At 44.4% G+C, this 22,579-nt stretch overlaps 1 protein-coding gene across 1 annotated transcript in view; it reads right to left on the reverse strand.

Annotated features, from left to right (window-relative positions):
- TEX15 (testis expressed 15, meiosis and synapsis associated) overlaps positions 1 to 22,579 on the reverse strand; it is a 64,473-nt gene that overhangs the window by 32,401 nt on the left and 9,493 nt on the right. The window contains exons 3-5 of the mRNA XM_034772726.1: positions 16,001 to 16,235; positions 14,130 to 14,276; positions 1,098 to 1,260 (exon numbers count right to left, since the gene is read on the reverse strand). Coding sequence (XP_034628617.1) covers positions 1,098 to 1,260; positions 14,130 to 14,276; positions 16,001 to 16,235 — 545 coding nt within the window. The remainder of the gene's footprint in view (positions 1 to 1,097; positions 1,261 to 14,129; positions 14,277 to 16,000; positions 16,236 to 22,579) is intronic.

Here is a 22,579-nt window from a genome sequence, read left to right on the forward strand (position 1 = left end):
CTTCCCCTGGTTCACACATCACTCTGGCCCTTCAGCATTCACTCAAAAGCTGAAAACGCAGGCGTTTGGGGAACTTTCACTATGAAAATTAAGATGCCAAGAGAGTTTAGGTGTCTACCAGGGTTCAGGTAGCTGAGTGGGAGCTTTGTGAGTGGCAGTTATGCACCTAATCTAGCCCTTGGTAGCATCAACCCGTGGAAGGAAAGATATCAACTGGCTTCTTTTCTTTTCCCTTTTGATTATTTTCCAGAGTAATTCCAGAGTCCAGGGTCTAAGATCCAAGTGAAAGATAATCATGACTAAGGCACGAGCAGTAACACAAAAGCATCTCAGCAGAGAATCATAAAGGAAATCAGCCAAAATACAAGACAGGCACAAGAGAATCCCCCAGTGGAAACATACTTTTGAAAACAAATCTTTTTACATTAACCACCAAATTTCAGAAACAGTTTTCACCTCGGCTTCCTCCATTCTTTACCATTTCACTTAACTTTAAGATCTTTTACATATTTTGGATATTTAACATTAAATAGTTTATGATGCTTCCATTTACTTGAACAGCAACTTGAATTTTTAACTCTTAGAAGTCTCTCTCTAACTTCAATCCAAGCTGTTAAAGAATAAGCAGCAGCATCTCTTATAAAGACAATAAATCAATATTTGCTATGACAAAAGCAATACAAATTAAGTTTACTTATTTGTAGCTAAAGCACTTGGAATAGATTTCCTCCTCCAACCAACACTTAAATCTCAAGGCAAAATCCTAGCCTGTCTTGTGCAGAAACAGTGGAATAGCACTGCTCTCAGAATTAGGCAACTGCCCTGGATAACATATGCAGCAGCCCTTCAGGGACCTGAAGGGAAGCACTCCCTTCTCTTCTGCATACTTGCTGCCATCGGTTGCTGGAACTGGGAGAAACATATTGTTCCATTTTGAAGTGGTAGCGTGGAATGCTGCAAAGCATAATTTTGACATTAGGGGGTGAGATATCCATTGTGGAGGGAGAACAATGATAGCATAAAGCTGTTTAGAGAATTAGCTCCCCAATGCACTTTTAACATCCTATAGTTACCACATGTAGCTAAATGAATCTTACCAGAATACTTAGGAAATCCTTTAGACAGAAACCTCACAGATGTTATAAGAGGGTCAGTTTCCACCTTCTGGCCAACAAATCTTACTGTTACTACTGCATATGGAAGGCATTGCCTAGGCTTATCCACCGGTTTTGAGTGTATATTGTATTCATAGAAGTAAACCTGTAATTTGAAGAAGAAGAAGGAGGTCACAAAAGTAAGTGGTTTGTTTTATCAACAGCTAAAACTGCATGAACTCTGGCATTTTATTACAGAACATGGGACTGGCCCTACTGGGTCACATCAGTGGTCTATCTAGACCAGGATCCAGTCTTTCAACAGTGGCCAATGCCAGATGCTTCAGAGGAAATGAACAGAACACAGCAATCATGGAGTCATCTATCCCCTATTATCCATTCCCAGCTTCTGGCAAACAGAGGCTATGGACACTCAGAGCAAGGGGGTGCATTCCTGACCATCATGGCTAACAGCCATTGCTGGAGCTATCCTCCATGAATTTATCTACTTCTTTTTTGAACCCTGTTATAGTCTTGGCCTTCACAACATCCCCAGCAATGAGTTCCACAGGGTAACTGTGTGTTGTGTGAAGAAGTACTTCCTTTTGCGTGTTTAAAACCTTCTGCCTATTACATTTCATTAGGTGACCCCTTGTTCTTGCATTCTATGAAGGAATAAATAACATTTCCTTATTTCTCTTTCTACCCACCAGGCAAGATTTTATAGACCTATATCAGATCCCAGATTAGTCGTCTCTTTTCCAAAATGAAAAAATCCAGTCTTGTTAATCTCTCCTCATATGGAAACTGTTCCATACCCCTAATAATTTTTGTTGCCCTTCATTGTACCTTTTCCAATTCTAATAACTTTTTTGAGGTAGAGCGACCAGAACTGCAGGCAGTATTCAAGGTGTGGGCGTACCATGGATTTATATAAAGGCATCATATTTTCTGTAGTATCTATTCCTTTCCTAATGGTTCCTAACACTGTTAGCGTTTTTGACTACTGCTGCACATTGAGTGGATGTTTTCAGAGAACTATCTACAATGACTCCAAGATCTCTCTCGAGTTGTAACATCTAATTTAGACCCCATCATTTTCTTTGTATAGTTGGGATTATGTTTTCCAATGTGCATTACTTTTGTGATGGGGCAAGGCCAGATGGCTATAGTAAAGTAGTGAGGAACAGGTATGTTAGCCCCAGGCTAAACAAATCCCTAGTACCATGATAACCAAATGGCAGTTGCTCCAGGTTAATCAAGATACCTGGGGCCAATTAAGATCCTTCTAGAAGGCAGGAGAGACAGCTAGATTGATTGGGACACCTGAAACCAATCAAGGACTGGCTGGAACTAGTTAAAAGCCTCCGTTAGTCAGTGAGGAGTGGGTGTCAGGAGCTATAGGAGGGAGCTGTGCTGTTGGAGGAATGAAGTAGTATGAATCCATATCAGGTGCAAGGAAGGAGGCCCTGAGGTAATTGTGAAGAAGATATTGAGTGGGGGCTGCTGTGGGGAAGTAGCCCAGGGAATTGTACATGCCCTATTTCCAAAAAGTCAGCATCCATAGCTGCTAAGTTTAGGGTCCCTGGGCTGGAGCCTGGAGTAGAGGGTGGGCCTGGGCTCTTCCCCCCCGATTAATCACTGATACTGGGAGACAACAGAGACTGTGTGAGGGAGGGTTGTTTCTCCTCACCTCCCTTGCTGGCTTATGATGAAAATGGCTCAGTAGACTGTGACCCTTGCCTCTAGAGAGAGAAGGGCTATGTGGAGGGTCACAGTGAGCCTCTGAGGCTAGCAAAATCCGCCAGGAAACGCAGGACCCATGAAGTCAAGGACAGAACTTTGTATTTATCAATATTGAATTTCATCTGCCATTTTCTTGCCCAGCCACCCAGTTTTGTGAGATCCCCTTGTAGCCCTTCACAGTCTGCTTTGGACGTAACTAGTTTGAGTAATTTTGTATTACAGTACTATAATCCCTGCAAAACCTCTTCTAAAAATGTTAATCTCAGAGTGGATTAAAAACAAGATTTTAAAAAAATTAAATTGCGTTTAAACTAGATTTATTTTATTTTCGTGTTGCTAGTTCTTTCTTCCCACTTTCTAGTCTTACATCACTAAAGTGGATCTTCTGCACCTGTTTCCTTAATTAGTTTCCTAATGATTGGTAGAATCGGTTTCACAGTTGTGGTTTTATTAGCCACTCTCACACTTAAAATGTTCATCTACATTGAAAATGAGAAACCCAGCTCCTCATTAACATCCTTATTGTGAGATTGCCACAAACTTACACACAAAACTGACGAGTCAATAGCCTGTGCTACATTTTCAACCAACAACACTTTCCAACGTACTGAACTTCTACACATCAAAAAAGCTTTGACTGGGCTAGAGGACACCAGTGCTTTTGAAAATCCCACCCGTAGGTGCTTAACTTTAAGCTCCGATTTTTAAACATGTTGGCCTTTGTGTATAAAAAAGTTCCTATTAACTTTGTTAAAGTCTTCAAGGTTTAAATAAAGAAGTTAATTACATGTTGTTAACACTGAAGCAATTGTGTTTGAAGTGACAAGGATTTTATGTCACTAAAATGAAAGATGTTAGACCAAGCATGTGGACCAAGGGGATCCAGTGGATATAGTATACTTAGATTTTCAGAAAGCCTTTGACAAGGTCCCTCACCAAAGACTCTTACGCAAAGTAAGCTGTCATGGGATAAGAGGGAAGATTCTCTCATGGATTGGTAAATGGCTAAAAGATAGGAAACAAAGGGTAGGAATAAATAGTCAGTTTTCAGAATGGAGAGAGGTAAATAGTGGTGTCCTCCAAGGTTCTGTTCTGGGACCAGGCCTATTTAACATATTCACAAATGATCTGGAAAAAGGGGTAAACAGTGAGGTGGCAAAATTTGCAGATGATACAAAATTACTAACAATAGTAAAGCCCCAGGCAGACTGCGCAGGGCTATAAAAGGATCTCTCAGAACTGGGTGACTGGGCAACAAAATGGCAGATGAAATTTAATGTTGATAAAGTAATGCACATTGGAAAGCATAATCCCAATTATTCATATAAAATGATGGGTCTAAATTAGCTGTTACCACTCAAGGAAGAGATCTTGGAGTCGCTGTGGAGAGTTCTCTGAAAACATCCACTCAATGTGCAGCAGCAGTCAAAAAAGCAAACAGAATACTGGGAATAATTAAGAAAGGGATAGATAATAGGACAGAAAATATCATGTTGTCTCTATATAAATCCATTGAACGCCCACATCTTGAATACTGTGTGCAGATGTGGTCGCCCCATCTCAAAAAAGATATATTGGAATTGGAAAAGGTTCAGAAAAGGGCAACAAAATGAGTAGGGATATGGAATGGCTTCCATATGAGGAGAGATTAATAAGACTGGGACTTTTCAGCTTGGAAAAGAGATGGCTAAGGGGAGATATGATTGAGGTCTATAAAATCATGACTGGTGTGGAGAAAGTAGATAAGGAAGTGTTGTTTACTACTTCTCATAACACAAGAACTAGGGGTCACCAAACAAAATTAATAGGCAGCAGGTTTAAGTCAAATAAAGGAAGTATATTTTCACACGATGCACAGTCAATCTGTGGAACTCCTTGCCAGAGGACCTTGTGAAGGCCAAGACCATAACAAGGTTCAAAGAAGAACTATATAAATTCATGGAGGATAGGTTTATCAATGGGTATTAGCCAGGATGGACAGGAATGGTGCCCCTAGCCTCTGTTTGCCAGAGCTAGGAATGAGCGACAGGGGATGGATCACTTGATGATTACCTGCTTCTGTTCATTCCCTCTGGGGCACTTGGCACTGGCAACTGTCAAAAGACAGGATACTGGGCTAGATGAACCTTTGGTCTGACGCAGTAGGGCCATTCTTATGTTTTCATGTTCTTATGTTAATAAAAATACAACAATAGCCCCTGATGTTAAGCACACAAGTCATCCCATTTAAATTAATGGACTATTCATGTATGTAAAGTTACATACCTGCTTAAGTGTTTGCAGGATCAGGGCCTCAATTTGCCATAGCTTGTATTTTGCCTACAGCACTTTTGTGAAATTCATATAAGATGCCCTACCAAATATGGGTATTTCAAAAACAATAATTCATTGTTACATTTTAATCTGAAGCTACAATAGCACAATTTTTCAAAACTGATTTTACAACGCCTCAACATGATTTAAATCAGTGATTTAATCACCTTCATTTAAACTGTTCCACCCTGATCTCAAATCCATTATGCTGAAAATTTAAGGGTGAGGGGGCAGGTGGAAGGGAAACAATCTTTTTAAAAGATGAGTACTATTATTCAAATTTAAAAGATAAATATCTTCATTATAAAGTTGTCCAACCAAATATAAATCTGATTTTGATCACATTATGTATAAAAAATTATTTATTGAGCAGTAAACAAAACTGTCTGCAAATATTTGAAATCCGTACATGCGTCATATGTATATTCACAATGCATTATTCAACTAAACAAATTAAGAGGTTGGAGTTTAGGTTGAATGTTGCAGCAATGGTCAGTTCTTGGATATATGCAATAGTACTACTGGAATGGAAAGTGCGTTAGAGATACTATTAGTATATTGGTGTGGTTGAGTTACTGTGATGGTGTGCTGAGTGGACACAACACAATGCGTTCAACTGTCATTGCGTTGTGGAAGGAAATTGTTATAAATAATATTATTAATAAACTTCAGAAGTAGGCTATGCTACGCATTTTGCTAGAATCTGGAGAGGAGAAAGTTTTCAAGTCTGAGAATTCAGTAATTTATATGCTACAGGGATCTGAAGAGAGGTTAGATTTAGAGTCACTGAGTTTAAGGCTAGAAGGGACCACCAGATCCTCTAGTCGGACCTCCTGTATATCACAGACGACCAACACCACCCAGCTACCAAAATTAGACCAAAGTATTACAGCCCACAGAAGACTAGACTATTATGTGCCACAGGCAGAGATTTTAAGGGGCTGAGGTGTACCAGAGATTGAGGCCCCCGCAGTGGGAGGGAAAAGATTAAGTGAGATATACCCAGATAATCCTGGCAAGTGACCCCACCTACACACTGCAGAGGAACGCGAAAACCCCCAAGGTCACTGCCAATCTGACCTTGGGGAATATTCCATCTCAACTGCATACAGGGTGATCAGACCCTGAGCATGTGAGCAAGAACCAGCCAGCCAAGCCCCTGAGCAAGAAAATGCTCGGTGCCCCCTCAGAGCCCCCTCTGGCCCTCCCTGTCTAATGCCCCATCTCCAGCTGTGAAAGTCCCTATTGCTTCAGAAGGAGGAAATAAATAAAAAACAACCCAGAATACACTGAGGGGAGGGGAATCGCTCCCTGACTCCTGCAGGTGGCCAGCTGAAACCCTGAGGCATCAACTTTTAGAAACATAAGACAAACTGGAAACGAGCCCCAGGGCTGCTGAGCCCTTCACTCCACCCAGGCAACCCCGTCATATAATCACCCCCATACATTTGTCCAGCGTTCTATTAAAACTAATTCAGTTGCTTGCCCCCTACAACTTCTGTTGGGAGGCTGTTCCAGAACCTCACCCCTCTGACAGTTAGAAACCGTCTTCTAACTGCCAGGCGGAGTTTGTTCATGGCCAGTCGATATTCATTTGTTCTTGTGCCAACACTGTCCTTCAGCTTAAATAGCTCTTCATCCTCCCCCATTAACCTTCCCCCACCCCAATGTATTTACAGGCCCCCTCTCAGCCTTCTTTTAGCCAGGCTAAACAAGCTAAGCTCTTCCAATCTCCTCTTGCAAGACCCGTCCTTATGAAAACATTTTCTTAAAAAGTCCATAACTATAGGTGCTGCTATCTGAGCCACCTACAATACTTGATATACACATACGACAAACATAAGAAGTTTTAAAAAGTTACAGAACGTATCATCAGCATTTCTAAGGCTGCATCGTCGAAGGTAGCTAAGACGTTGAAAAAGAAGGTGAGCTTTCACCAGGAAGACATGGTTAGAGACTTTGTTGAGAGCTGTTTATTTGGAGTGCAGGGGGCAGAAGCTGCTTGGGAGAGACAACATGGCCCACAGGATAGGGCACTGTTCTATTTGCTCTGCCACTGAGTTGCTGGCTGAGCCAGGGCAAGTCACTTCCCCTCTCTGTACCTCCATGTCCTCTCCCATCCCTTGTTTTGTCTATACAGCTTGTAAGTGCCTCTGGGCAGGGACTGTGCCTTCCACTAGGCACTACTGTGTTATAAATATTGAACAACACTGTATCTATAGAACAACTGGCAGAGGCAAACCACAAGGAAATCTGGGACAACTGGTAATTTTTGAAAAGAAACATTTAGGATTAAGGGTCCTTTTTGCCTTTATTCTTCCTAACGCAAAGTCTGTGTCTCACCACAGGCTGGCAACTGAAATCTTCACAGGCATTCATCAGGAGCACTCCTTCCAAAGCAGCTACCATCTCCCACTGTACGCAATGGGACTAGTCACAGGCTGCCATTTCCCTACGTGTGCAAGAGAAAGATTAGACTGCCCAGGGCCTCTAGAGTGAAGCTATGCTGCCCTCAGAGAAGATGGAAGCCCCTATGTTGTCAGAAGGCATAGATAAACATGGATGGCAATGGAATACAAGCACAGATAGAGAAGGGGGAGGTGTGTCTTTTTATTATTATTCAATTTAATTTTTTTAAGATGACCGTATCATTAATGGTCCATAATCGGAAAGTAACAAGGTCTGTATTTTGACTAAACTGAACGTTTTTACAAGCGATGAATACAGCTGAAGGGAAAAAATGTTTTCTGTAGATAGTTGCTACCAGAGATCACCACTCTTGGTTTTTTGCTCAGCAATTGCGACTGGTTCACCCCATCCCTTGATTTAAAGTTTGAGCTAACTCCGGCACACCCAAAGCTGAAGTATGGGTAGCAACTGATTTAGCCACCCATTCTGGATTTTGGGGGCCAGTTTGTGATCTCGTTTACACAGATTAGTAATCAGTAGAGTTACTCTGAATTTACATTGTGTGAATGAGATCAGACAGCCCCTCGAGTCTATCCACAAATTGGAACTGGAAAACTAAATCGGTTTTAGTTCCCACCTTTCATTATTTTGGTGCAAATCTTTGTGTGGGTACTCTTATTCTAGATTAAGAGGATCCACACAGAGATTTGCACTGAAATAACAAAGGCTGTCAATTCAAATCAATTCAGCAATTTTGGTTCTAGTTTACAGACACAGCACTAGGTTTTGGAGGCGAGAATGCTCCAGAGGATTGCTATAAAAACAGCTATAGTAAGTAGCCAAAATCTTCTTACAGCAGAGTGTAACAGAGGCAACATCAACTATATAAGCAAAATTACCCTTCATCATCACCACCATTATTTGCATCACCGTAGCACCTAGGAACCCCAGTCTTGGCCCAGGACCCCGCTGTGCCAGATGCTGTACCACACAGAACAAAAATGACAGTCCCTGCCACGAGGACCTGACAATCTAAATACAAGACAAGACACACCAGATGGATGCAGACGGATGGTGGAATATAAGGAAACAGTGAGACAATCTTGGTCAACATGATGGGCAGTCTCAGCAGTGTCTTTCCCAGCCCCTGAAGACAGTAATAATAATAGAGCCTCCCAATCGGGTTGATTGTCCCAACATGAGACAGTGAAGAAATTCCTATTACTCCAGTTCTAAGCCATTAACATGTCACCCCCATTAGGGTCTGGGCAGCACTCAACTGCTTGTTTGTGAGACTGTGATCATCCTTTGTCGCAACATTGAGTCTCTTTATTCCCAGCAAAAGAAAAGATCAGAAAAACAAATCCCCCCTAACTGCAGGGAAGGTGGATAGGCAATCAGGAATCTATTATAATTCCTTGTTTATAGGAGCTATGCATGATATGTCCTTTGTACTCTCCAGAGTTGTATGAGACACCAGTTTGGTTCCAATAAAGCTCCAGGGAAGTCTCTCTAAAACTTCCTAAGGAAAAGAAGAAAAGTTCTTGTACATAGCTGCAATAAACAGCAACAACAATCCAACCTAACAGGCACAGAATGCAATGATCATAAGACCATCTTTTTAGTTTTTGTTGGTTTTACACAGACGGGAAAACTATTATTCAGACAAGACGCAAAACTAGCTACTCGGGGTCAAAATCTAGTGCGTAGGATAGCGGTGTCACGCACAGCCCAGAAACAGGCCCAGAAACATGGAGACACCAAACTCACATTTATGCCATTGTTACTGAACTAAGCAATGCTACTTTGCAAAGAGTATGAAGAGAATTGCCTTGTCCCTACACATCATGCCTGTGACCAATGGGGCCTGAACACTCCCTAATGGGTTCAGGACACCTAAAATATAACAATGAGAGAGATCCAGTCACAGTCACCTATATCACACAGAACTGGTGATTTACCACCTGGAACCAGTCAGGCAGGGGCAGCTGCAGCCCAGTGGGAAGTTACCACCACTGTACCAAGGGGTTTTGTTGGGGGAGAAAAGCCTTACGTTTCAGATGGGGTTCTACAGAAGGTGCTTGAATCCTCCTGATATACTAGCCTCACCCACTTTTGGGGGTGTCATCCAGCTTCAGGCCGGTAGTAAAGGAGGGGGCAAGAGGAACCACTCTAACCTCCACTGGATAAATTTTCCACCTTCAGGTGCTGGCAGATCAGGCTTCAATAGCAGAATTAATAGGGTCTGTTGCTGTTTTGTGTTGGGTTGTTTAATTTGACCTGTTATATTAGTTTCAAATGAAAATTTTTGAGTGGATATTCTAAGGCTTTTAATCCACTCCCGATGAAAACCAAGGGACCCTTAACATCTAACTTGTAGAGATATTTGGCAGGGAATGCCCTAGAGCTAGAGACGTATCTTTCGCTTTTCCCATGTTCAGGTTTAGTTAAATTATAAACAGTTAAAAAAAAATCACCATTTCCCTTCTATTGCTTGCGTTCCTCAGAAAATTGTTGGCAGCCTGCCAAAATAATACCACCACCCAAACATTCTACAGCCGGGCCCATGCTAATGCCAGAGCAGCAACGTCACTTCCCATCACCACCCACTGCACTAGGAACCATGTGAGATGCTGGAGCAAGGAGCAGAGAAGGGAAAAAGAGCCAGGCCGGGCTCTTCGCGACATCTTCCCTGCCCCAGGAGACATCACACCCTCCCGGGTAGCAGCATTCTCCTGCTGCCAGCTATTGTAGTCATGTCGATCAAGGCACAGAAGTCTGTGCTGAAGATTCAAACTCTGTTCATGAAGTTCTTGTTACAGTCGCATGCAATATAATTTGTTTTTACCTTTTTCCTTCTTTAAAAAAAAAAAAAAGAATTGGAAAACGGGTTGCAAAGCCAGGCAGCTGAAAGTTAGAAAATGGCAGATTTAAGGTTGCCTGTGCCACCATCATTCTGCCCCTTTGGGCATAAGTATTATCATCTTTAATTACACATTCACATACTATTCCTCATTCAATGCACAGGATGGATCCACAAGGGGACAGAATTTAGGTCGCAGTGTGTCACAGAGTTAGAGGGGCAGGGGCAATCCAGACCAGTGAGGGGTTGTGTCACCACCTACCCTGTAACCCTGAGTGCCTCACAATGCTTTGCTGCTGTAGTGCCCACGCTGGAAGACTCACAACCAGCCTGCAAGCATGCAGGTCACACCCTGAGTGTCTGCGGGCTTAGACAGACCTGGTTCAGCAGCTCTGACCCCTGCACCCTGGCTATAGCCCCAGTCTGGCTTCCACCAGCCTTGGTTACTACCTGCAGGGTGACCTGAACACATTCCCAGTCCCAAGTTTTCCCAAAACCATGTGCTTTGCAATGTCCAGCTCGCCCTTGGACAGTTCAGAGATACAATAAGGTTTGTTTGTTCCTCTAAAGACAAAATCCACCATCTTGCCATATTAACTGGTGTTAACCTTCACTTCAATTCAAACACAGCACTGGTGGTTTAGATCAGTGGTTTTCAACCTGCGGTCCACAGACCCCTCGTGGTCTGCAAACTAAGATCTCCAAAGGGGTCAACACCTCCATTTGAAAATTTTTAGGGGTCCACAAATGAAAAAAGGTTGAAAATCACTGGTTTAGATTAATAGTAAAACAAATTTATTTACAAAAGAAGATGGGATTTGAAGTGAGTTCAAGTATAAGAGATAAAGTTAGAAATGGATACAAGCAAATTAAAGTGAAAACACACAACTAAAAGTCTAAAGCTTAATCTCATAAGGTACAGGCTTTGTTCAAGATGGTTTTTCTCCTATATTCAGTTTGCAGAGACTCTCTCTCTCTCTCTGACCCAATGAATATTCAAGTATTTTGTACAAAGTCAAACAGCTTCAGTAGGAAAAACTGAGACAGACCCATTCCAGAATAGCCAATTGCCATCAAAAATGGTGCCAACCTCCCCTTGGCTGAAGGACCCATCTTTCTCAGCTTGCAAGAGCTCTGTTCCCTTGTTTCTGTCTAGGGATGGATGCCCAGGATGGCTCCTGTCTTTCATAGAATCTCAGGGTTGGAAAGGACCTCAGGAGGTCATCTAGTCCAACCCCTGCTCAAAGCAGGACCAATCCCCAACTAAAACTTTGCTTATATCTTCCAAAGGTCAGTGACTTTGTTTCAAGAGGTAGGATGACCTCATGTTGTTCTTTTCTTCCTGTGGATTTCCAATTCCCCTGTATGTAAATGAGACTTCTATTGTTTTGATTCTACCATGCTTAATTTACATAGGAGACAGGAAAATAGCTAACTTCGCTCCTGTCTAGGAGGGAACCTGTTTCTTCCTCTTCGGCCACAGACTTTAAAACATAATATCATTAAGTATACGCATTTCCTCATATATTTCACAATGATATTAATCACCAGGGTGTCATTTGCTTTCAGAAAAGCCCTCACTCTATACACTTTTCTAATATAGTAATATTGTAAACAATCACTTGATTCAATTGCTTATCACTTGAGGTTCAGCCCAATTGTCTTGATACCCTGGTAAAGCTTTGCAATAGATTGTTTGAAAAGTAAAACCCAGACCAAGCTTCTCTCTCCTGGTAGATGTTGCTGCCTTCTCCTCCACTTGTTAGCAAGAAGTTTTTCTCCACTCTCTTATTAGTGAGATGGGTCTGTTTATGTGATACGCATTTACATTCTCATTGTCTTTCAAAGTACTCGGAGGTGTCTAGTGCAGACCTGTTTACCAACACCACCGACACACTTGGTTTAAACACACTTCGGTCATAATTGTAGCATATCTCTATAATGCTTAATACCCACCGCATACACACCTCACACAAGAATATTAATGCTCAGTGAATTATTGATTTTCAGACTTTAGCTCACAAGGCACATTTTGTACAAAAATATTATTACAATAGAGAGTAGGGTGGGGTACAGGGGTATTTAGTGTCACACCTCCACTCTCACAAAGCTGCAGAAGGGTTAACCACTGGCTGACCCAGAGCAGCAAGTTAGAACCCACTGTTCTCCAACTCCTCAATATGTTTAATTATGTCCGAAGTGACCATCCTAAACCCAGATTAAGGGGCACCTTTCCACCTCCTTTAACATCCATACTTCTGTCAGTGGTTGCTTCACATTGCTGGGTCACCCAAGCCACCGAAGAGTTGTCACCCCTGAAGGTGTTTACTCAGCTCTTACCACGCAGTCTGCCCTGCTCTCAGTGGAGTTCTGGCCCACAGCTTTCCCTGCTGTGCCAGAGTCATCGCATCAGCAGTTTCTGGACTACAGCACTATTCAGCTATGCCTTAGTTTCCCCCGGTTGCCTTGATGATCCTCTTTACTGCTTATATGTACATACAGACCTTCATTATCTTTGCCTGACAATCGGGCTGATCCTAACTTTCCAAAACTACTGAAAAACACCAGTGAAAAACACCAAACCAATCACAAAGGTTTTATGAAACAACTCACAGAATACGTACTACATGATTCACTTTGTCAAGTAGATTTACTCCTTAAACACAAAGACGCTCACACTACCCAAGGGAAAAGCATAGCATTTTGTAAGCAAAACACAAGAACGGTGTGACAGAGGGGTGCGAGGGGGCACTCACCTCCTGAGCCATTCAACTAACAACGGTCAGGATGAATAAATCAGGAAGCCCCCACCTAAGACAAATGGAGGTTGTGAACCCACCCAGGAGTTTGGACTGGGGGTGGGGTGGGGTGCTGAGACAGAGGGACAGAGGGAGAGAGAGAGAGTGTGAGAGTGTGTGTGGTGAGAGAGATATCACAGAAAAGAGGGATGCAGAGGCAAAAGCAAGGAAGTCAGGCAACAGCCTGTGAGCATCTGTCTGTTGGCTAAACAGGCTTGTGGCTGTAAGCTAAAAAAACTGCTCCTTTTGTCCTTGGTTCCTCCTCCATTAGGAGAAGCAGGGTTTTGAACATTCCTTGTAAATAAACAAGATTGCTGCAAAGAAAATACCAGACTCCATCATCAATTTCTACTTCATCTGGAAAATCCCCAGGCCCTCAATTTCGACTAGCACTATCTTACCCATACAGACAGATATGGAGCCAGATCTTCAGCCTCTTGCCTGCCAGCTTTGCAACAAGGGACCAAATTCCTGACATTTCAGATTGCGACAAAAGGGGGCTGGCATACTGAAGGGGTTCCTCGTAGAGACTGTCCCAGGCTGGGGGCATAACACCGATCCTATGGAGCCATGACACAGATCACCAAATTTTTTTATACAGTGATTTATTATTTATGTAATCTAATGCGTCAGACCATTCCTAAGAATCTGGAGGCCACGTTTATTGGTATGTTCCAGCTCCGTTGCACTACTCCAGTGACACAAAGCAGGCTGTAAACCCATCTTAACCATCCAGTCAAGCTGACTTTACAGTTACTTTGAGTGGCACAAAGCAGACAGAGTACCAGTGAATCTGGCCCTACCATTTTATTCTCACTTCCAGGGTGGGAACAAGGAAAGATGATCTATACAATTCTATTTAGACCATGTAATAAACAAATCAAGTGAAATGAAAGGTCAGCGTACCGACGAGCCAATGGCCTGCACATCAACTGGATCTTTAAGTGTAGGAGCAATTCTAGACATGTGGCAATCGAAGTTTGGGGTAGGATCCAGGGCAACTTTCTTTTTACCCATAGGAGGCTGAATTTTTTTTACCTTTCCAAAGAGAACCTGTTCAAATAAAGCAAAAGATTTCAACAAGGATGTGCCAAAATCAATCTATTATAGTTTAGGTTAAAGCGAAGGTACACTACCCACTGCCAGAGGAAAGCAGGAAAATTAGGAACACAACAAAAGGGAACGGCTTCCAAGAAATAATAACTGTCTAAGAAAATAGAAGTATTAAAAAAATGAAACCGTTTTTAAGGCTTCTGTTGTCAGCATAGCTAGATACTTAGAAATGGTACTACCTGCACACCTGTTCTTATTTTAAATCATCTCCATAACCTCTCCTGTTTACATACTTGGTGGAATGTACAAACGGGTGCACTGTTAGTGATATGTCCCTTGTATACAGTGCACCAGTTTCCAAATAACATTGCTTAAATAAGAGGCAAATGACTCATGCGCACCACAAAGCAATTAGCTTGAAAGAGTATTCACCGGGGTAAAACCTTCAGAAGTGCTTATGTGACCTAGGAACCCAAGTCTCCTTTTCAGAAGCAACTCAGGCACTTAGGAGCCTAACTCCCACTAAAAGTCAATGCGGCTTCTCGGTAACTTTTGAAAAGAGGATTTAGGCTCTGTGACCGAGTGCTGAGAGCCAGCAGCTGACCCAGCCCCCCTGGTCACTAGACACCAACTAGTTCCCCCAGAGAAGCCCTAATTGAGGAGCAGAAGACTATAATCAGACTGTAGGCTGATGAGCTAAGGAGTTAATTATCTAATCAGTTGAGACGGTAGTTAAAAAGCCTAAGAAGGAAGCCCAAGGGGAGGAGAGAAGACTAGCAAATCCCAGGGGAAGCCAGGTCTCTGGCTGGTGAGACTGCTTCCTCTTCAAGCAGAAAGCTGCGGACAGACTGAGGGTGGAAGGACACCGCAGGCAGACATGCTGCGTGGGAACTGTGACGGGGGCAAATGGACACTGCAGGTGGAAGTGCTGCACAGCGACTGGGTTGGTGTCAGGAGGACACTGCAGGTAAAAGTGTTACATAGAGGCGATGATGGTGGCAGAGGAACACTGCAGGCAGACGTGCTGCACGGGGATCATGATAGCAGCTGAGAGCAGAAGGATGCTGCAGGTGGCAGTGCTACATGGGGTCTGTAGTGGAAGGATGCTGCAGGCAGAAGAGCTGCACAGGACTGACAGTGGCGGAAGGACATCACAGGTAGAAGTGTTGCCTGGGGACTCTGACAGTGGCAAAAGGACGCGGAAGGTAGCAGTGCTTCATGGGGATCGTGACAGTAGTGGAAGGACACGGTAGTTAGAAGTGCTTCATGGGGACTGTGACGGGGGTAACAAATAAAAACTCACTCAGGTGTTGACAATCAAGAGGCGTCCAAGACTGTGTGTGAGGGACCCCAAGGTGGGAGAGGAGCCTGCCCTGTTATCAGGGCCGGCTCCAGGCACCAGCGAAGGAAGCAATGCTTGGGGTGGCCAATACAAAGAGGCGGACTCCGTCCGGTATCGGGGCGGCACCTCTGGGTCTTCGGCGATGGGTCCCTCAGTCCCTCTCTTCCTCTTCCGAAGTGCCACTGAAGAGGAAGACAGGGAGTGAAGAATCCGCCGCCGAAGAATGAAGCAGCGCGATTGAGCTGCCGCCGATCGGCTTTTTTGGGGGGGGGGGAGCGCTTTGGGCGGCAGAAACGCTGGAGCTGGCCCTGCCTGTTACTGGCGCCTAGAGCACTTGTGCACTTTTGAAAATGTTCCCCCTAACTCTGTACATGGCACTTACCTTGAAAACTAGGATGTTTTCTGCACTGATCAATCTGTTTGCATAATTCAAAGCAACATCAACATGTCTGAATAAATAAACTCCAAGGAGGGGATTTCCCAATTCCTTCATTGCAGACTCGCTGGTATGTATTCCACTCTGGTAAATTTTTGAGACCTCATCCCAAGGCAGCACCAAAAAGCAAAAATGTTCCTCAAGTTCTCTGCCTTGCCTTCCTTCCTCACGCATCTTGGCCCTAGCAATGAAATAAAAAGAGGTTACACACTTTGACAGCTAACACAGCCATCAGGTTTCAAAGACGTGCATAGATAATACAAGTAAATATTATAGATATCCCAGGGTCCTATTGGCCCTGCTTTGCCCTCCCCTTTGGGAGGCTTGGCTCTGTACAGTTCTGCTCACAGCCAAGAGTGACCCTTCTGCCACACTGAAAAGTCCTATTGATAGATTTTTAGAGTCCTCTGCTGCCAGGATGGTGTCTGCAATGCAAAACCCTGAGGGTGAAGCACGTGAAGGGGAACAAATGAACAGATCCCAAGGTGCTGAGAAAGGTTACCGAAGTTCAGGGAGCCAGGACAATGATAAGACAGCACTCCTCTGTAGTCACAGTGGCATAATTGGTGACAATGGGAGTCACGCTGATTATTGGGAGGAATTTGACCCCTGAGATCTTGTTTTAAAGATTTCAAGGGATGAAGAAGCCACCACACCCCTTGGTAAATTTTTCAGTGGTCAATTACCCCAACTGTTACCAAAACTGGCATCTTATTTCCTGTTTGACTTTGCCTAGCATCAGCTTTCAGGTACTGGATTTTTTTTATGCCTTTGCCTGCTAGATTGAAGAGCCCTCTTCTCCTCATGCAGGTACGTACAGACCACAATTAACTCATCTCTTAACCATCTCTTGGAGAAACTAAACAGATTGTGCTCCTTGAGTCTCTCGCTGTAAATAAACGACACTTGCTGGTAACTTGTTCTTCAAGAGATACCTCTGTACATGGCCATTCGTGGGATTTGGCGCCCCCGGCATCAAGCTCACAGAACCACTACCAAAGCTGTGTCCATGTGGCCTGCATGATCGCTCCCTGGTGAAGCTTAGACTAGACCTCTGAGTCTATATAAAGATGTGCAGCCCCAACTGCCTCCGTTCCTTCTCCTAAACTCAGGAAAAACTTCCTAACTGTAAGAACAGTAGGACAATAGAACCAACTGCTATGGGAAGTCTTGGCTGCTCCTTCACTGGAGGTTTTCAAAAGGAGGCTGGACAGAGCCATCTGTCTTGGATGACTTAGACAACAAATCCTGCATCTTGACAGCGGTTTAGACTAGATGACGCTTGTGGTCCCTTCTAACCCTATGATTCTATGATTCTCAACTGCAGAGTCTCCGAGTGTGACAAGAACTCAGAGAACAAACGGAGGGAGGGCAAGGAGTGTGAGAGCATAGAGGGGATTCTCAGACAACAACAGTTACCAAAGTCACCTCTCCTTTGAAAGTGCCTGTGCATTCCCACCTGTTGGAGATGAACCAGCCATACCATGTAGAACGGACCCGTCGGGCCAAGAGGTTCTCCAGTTAAGCAGAGACCGCAGCACTGCCTACCCAAATCTAGCATGTGAACAGTAGGCCAGGGCTAATGATTGGTGCTTAGGGAAGCTGTAACCCAACGCCAAGTGGCTGCTGCTCTACAAATCTCCCCTATGGACAGGCATAAGCCTGAAAAATGCCACTGAAGTGGCAGTAGCCCATGTGAAATAGGCGCTGATTCCTGTTGCTAAGGGGATTCTGGCTCAGTAACAACATATACAAATAGATAAGGTGACCCATTTGTCCAACCCCTGCAAGGAAAGAGTCTGACCTTTACTCTGCTTCCTGTTTCCACAACTACAGTCTATTGCACTTCCAGAAGGGCTCAGTTCTCGCTAAGCAGCAACAGAGTGCTCTTTTCATGTGCAGCTAGGTTTCCCAGTGAGGTTTTGAGAAGAAACCCAGGAGAGAGTTGACCTACTTAATGTGGAAATCTGTCACTCCCTTTGGAATGCATTTCAGGTAAGAATGTAGGGATACCTTATCATTACTTGATGACTGGGTGCACTGCCAGCAACTCCCTGGCCCTCACAGCCGATACAGTGGCTATGGGGAAGGCGGTTTTATAAAACAGGTAGGTAAACCACACCACACTCCTCCCATAATTCAAAGGAGGTTCCCTCAGTTTTGCTAGCACCAAGATCAAGTCTCACAGAGGAACAGGCGCTCTCACAGGGGGAAACGCATTGTTAAGGCCTTTAAAGAACTGTGTGGCTGTGGAGTAGAAAACATCACCAGAGGTTTGCACAGGAAAATGGTATGCAGAAATTGCAGCTAAATGGATCTAAAGGGAAGCAGAGGCAGACGGCTTCCTTGAGGTATAGTAAATAGTCCAGGACAGGAGAAATAGAGGACGACTCTGGAACAATCCCCCTTAGTAGGTGCCAAGGAAGAGAAACCTCTTCCATTTCTGATTGTAGTCCTTGTGAGTGGCAGGTTTTCTAGCCTGAAGAAGGATCTCTCATGATCTTGCAGAACAACAAAAGAAATCAGAGTCAGTTCAGACTCTATCATTTAGGCATCCAAATGCAGGGTGTCGCCCTGATATAATTAAAGCAACAAGCAGGGGCCTGTTAACCAATTCATATATGTTAGGCATAGTATACACCACATTAAGAGGTATTATGTGCATAGTATTAATATAAGTGTCGGGAAGTTATATTAACTTAATGTATTATACTTTGCCACAATTCTGTTCACTTATGCTAAGTATCCCATAATATCTTGCTTTAGCTGAAGTAAGCTTTTGTTTAAGTAGATAGGAAAACTGTCAGGCTAGGGCATATGGGTGTTTTACCATAGCAACAAAGCAGGGAGTTACTCTCACAGGCCAGTATTGGAATGTCCCAAAGGAAGAGGACAAAATATATGGTTAATCTACCTGGCACAAACCTAGGAGATGGCTTCACACCCCTTGGTATCTGCACTGCATGTGCTCAGAAAGAGATGAGAGCTATAACCATGGTACCAGAAAAACAAGGTAGAAGGCTGGTTATATCTAGTTTCAGAATACACACACAGTACCCTTTTAGTTGTAAACAGGATGGGTATAAAAATAATAGCTTTAGGAGTGTAACTTCAGAAGAACACCTTCTGTGTAAGGTGAATTTAACAATGCTGCACAAGATGGCTTCTCAGAAACTGGTAACATTTGAAACTTTCTTCCTGTACTATACTATTATTGACTTTTAGCAATAACCCTGACTGATATTATTTGGTCTCTTGAATCTATTTTAAAATGAACCAAAGTGTAGTCAAGCAATTGACTGTACAAGTCATCAAAGCTTTGATCATTCTCATGGCTCTTCTTTGACCCCTCTCCAATTTATAAATATCCTTCTTGAATTGTGGGCACCAGAAATGGACACAATATTCTATCGGTAGTCGCACCAGTGCCAAATACAGAAATAATAGAGTCTCTCTGCTCCTACTTGATATTCCTGTTTTTAGGGACCACTTTGCAAACCTGCAGCCACACCAGGGCTGCTCACTCAGCAGCACAACCCGGCCAGGAACCCTCCTGCTGCCTTGCAGTGTATCAGACTCCCAGCCGGCTCCTGATCCAATCCCTGTTCCTGCCCCAGCCTTGATGGAGTACCTGGGTACTGCAGCCCCAGAGATGGCTTCCCTATTCCAGAGCCTTCAGAACCACTTGCCCATCCAGAAGAAGCTTGTCCCACAGCAAGCGGAAACTACTGATGGCAATATGCTGACCTCCTGGCCAGTTGCCTATGAGATAGCCCCTCTCCAGATCAGGACTGGGGACCACTAATAAACTATGAAATTCAACCCGATCCTTTCATCGCACTTTCAGGTCATACTGGGCTTCCCCTGGCTCTCCCTCCACAACCCAAACATTTCATGGGCAGTGAGGAAGATATGGTTTAATTCTGGATTTTGCCAGCTGCAATGCCGAGGCAAGACCCAGCAGGGAGAAGCTCGAATCTGCACTGGGAAGGTGTCCTCCCTGCTCGGTACTACCTCAGCCTCCAAAGAGACTGGTTCATCAATCCCGGACAAGTACAAAGATCTTGCAGATGTGTTCGATAAAATGAAGGCTGATGTCTTATTCCCACACTGATCCTATGTTTGCCCTATAGACCTGCAGCCAGGGGGCAAAGATCCTCTTTGGATGCATTTATCCTTCATCAGAACCTGAGCTCAAGGCCCTACGGGATTACCTGGATGAAAATTTGGCTAAAAACTTGATTCAGCCATCCGAATCAACTTCTGGGGTCCCCATCCTGTTTGTTAAAAAGAAGGACAGGATGCTGTGCCTCTGTGTTGATTATCATCAGGAACAAATAACCTTTTCCACTGATCAACAAGCTCCTAGAACAGGTCAGCGGAGCAAACGTCTTCACCAAGCTCAACCTGCGCAGTGCATACAGCTTGGTCCACATACAGGAGGGCAATGAGTGGAAGATAGCCTTCCATCCCAGGTATGGTCACTATGAGTACCTGGTTATGCCCTTTGGCCTTTCCAATACCCCAGCCACATTCCTGTGTTTTGTGAATGATATCTTCCAGGATATCCTAGACCAATTTGTTTTATCTACCTAAACATCCTCATCTTCTTGGAGAACCAGACTCTGTATGACCAGCCTGTCTGACAAGTGCTGGAACACCTCAGGAAAAATGGCCTAAATGCAAATTTGATTACACCACCATCTATTTCCTAGGTTATATTATCTCACCAGACAGGATCAGCATGGATCCATAGAAAGTCACTGCCACTGTGGACTGGGCCCCGCCAAGGTCCGTCCGTGACATCCAGTGCTTCCTGGGATTTCCAAATTTCGCCTGGGGTTCATCAAGGAATTCTCCTGAGTAGTGGTCCCAATTACCCCAACTCCTCCGTAAAAATTATGCCTTTATCTGGACAACGGAGGCCCACCAGGCTTTCAAGCAACTGAAAAAGACCTTCACCTCTGCACCTATATTGAGGCATCCGAATCCATCCAAGCTCTTCATTGTCCGCAGATGTTTCCAATTATGCCATGGGGGCAGCACTATCACAACCGCAGGGGTCACCAACCATTCTTCATCCAGGCTCATTCTACTCCAGAAACCTAAATCCTATGGAGTGGAGCTATTAAAGCTGTGACAAAGAGCTGCTGGCCATCAAGGCCGCTTTTGAGGAATGGCATTACCATTTGGAGGATGTGCGTTTTCCTGTTCAAGTATTCACTGACCACAAAAAAAAAAAAAACGTTATGCGCCTGCGATCTATGAAGGCCCTCAACCCACGCCAGATCTGATGGTCTGTGTTTTTTTTCACGCTTTGAGTTTACGCTGCATTAATGACCTGGAGGTCAGAATGGCAAACCCAACATACTCTCCTGCAAGGGGGAATACCTTGATGGCAAAAAAGGACCATCAGAACCTTCCACCATGCTGAAGCCCCACCATTTCATCAACATATTAGTGAACAGGGATGTTAACTCTTATTAAAATTCTCCCTGCCAAGTGACCAATTGGTGACTAAACAGACATCGCCCAATGCTGAGCCTGACCCAGGTTTCTCAGTCAAGAATGGGGTACTTCTGTTTCACAGGCATGTTAATGCCCCAAAGGCCCACCTGGTATTGCAATCCTCTGACTATGCCACAACTCACTTCTGGCCACCCATTTTGGACACTGGAAGACCATGACACTGATCATGTGCCATTTCTGGTGGTCCAGACTGCCCGCCTCTGTGAGGTTATACATCGACTCATACAAAGTAAGCTGCTGCATGAAGGTCCCCCATACTAAGGCCCTGGTCCCACCACCTACTCCTTCCTGACCCTGGGACTCTCTATCAATGGATTTTATTGTAGAATTCCCTAACTCTAAGAACCACATTGCCATATTAGTGGTCGTAGACTTCCTCTCCAAGATGTCCCACTTCGTGCCCTGTCACAAGATTCCCACTGCAGAGGTGACAGGCCGTCTATTTTTTTTTTTACCATGTTTTCAAGCTTCCTGGGTTACCTCGTGTGACGGTGAGGGACTCACCCCTGCGGTGCCTCCTGCTGGTCATCTCAGGGAATTAGCGTTTCCAGCCGCCAGAGCACCCTCTCCAGGCTGGTGTCCTGCTGCCGCTGGCACCCGTGTCCCTCCCAGGACCCACTACCCCCTGCCATTACCCCTGCAGTCTCAGGGTCTCCCCATGCAGGAGAACCCCCAACCCTCTATCCCCACCTTGCCTCAGTCGTGGGCTACTGCCAGTCACCATCTAGCCCCCGCTCACTGGGGCAGACTGCAGGCTGTATAAGCCACTCATCATAGGCAAGGGAGGTTTTGACCTGCTGCCTTTCCCTGCAACACAGTACCTCCAGGGGCCTTGTACAAGGCCCTGCAGCTGGGGAGTTGCTGGCCCGGAGCTCCCCAGCTCCTCTGGCCTTTCCCCAGCCCCGCTTCACTCCAGTACCATTTAGCACTCAGGCAACTAGGTCCATCTCCCTCCTCAGCTAGAGGGAGACCGTTTGCTTCTGGCCCACTGCCCTC

Source organism: Trachemys scripta, chromosome 5 (genome assembly GCF_013100865.1).
Source record: "Trachemys scripta elegans isolate TJP31775 chromosome 5, CAS_Tse_1.0, whole genome shotgun sequence".
Lineage (NCBI taxonomy): Eukaryota > Metazoa > Chordata > Testudines > Emydidae > Trachemys > Trachemys scripta.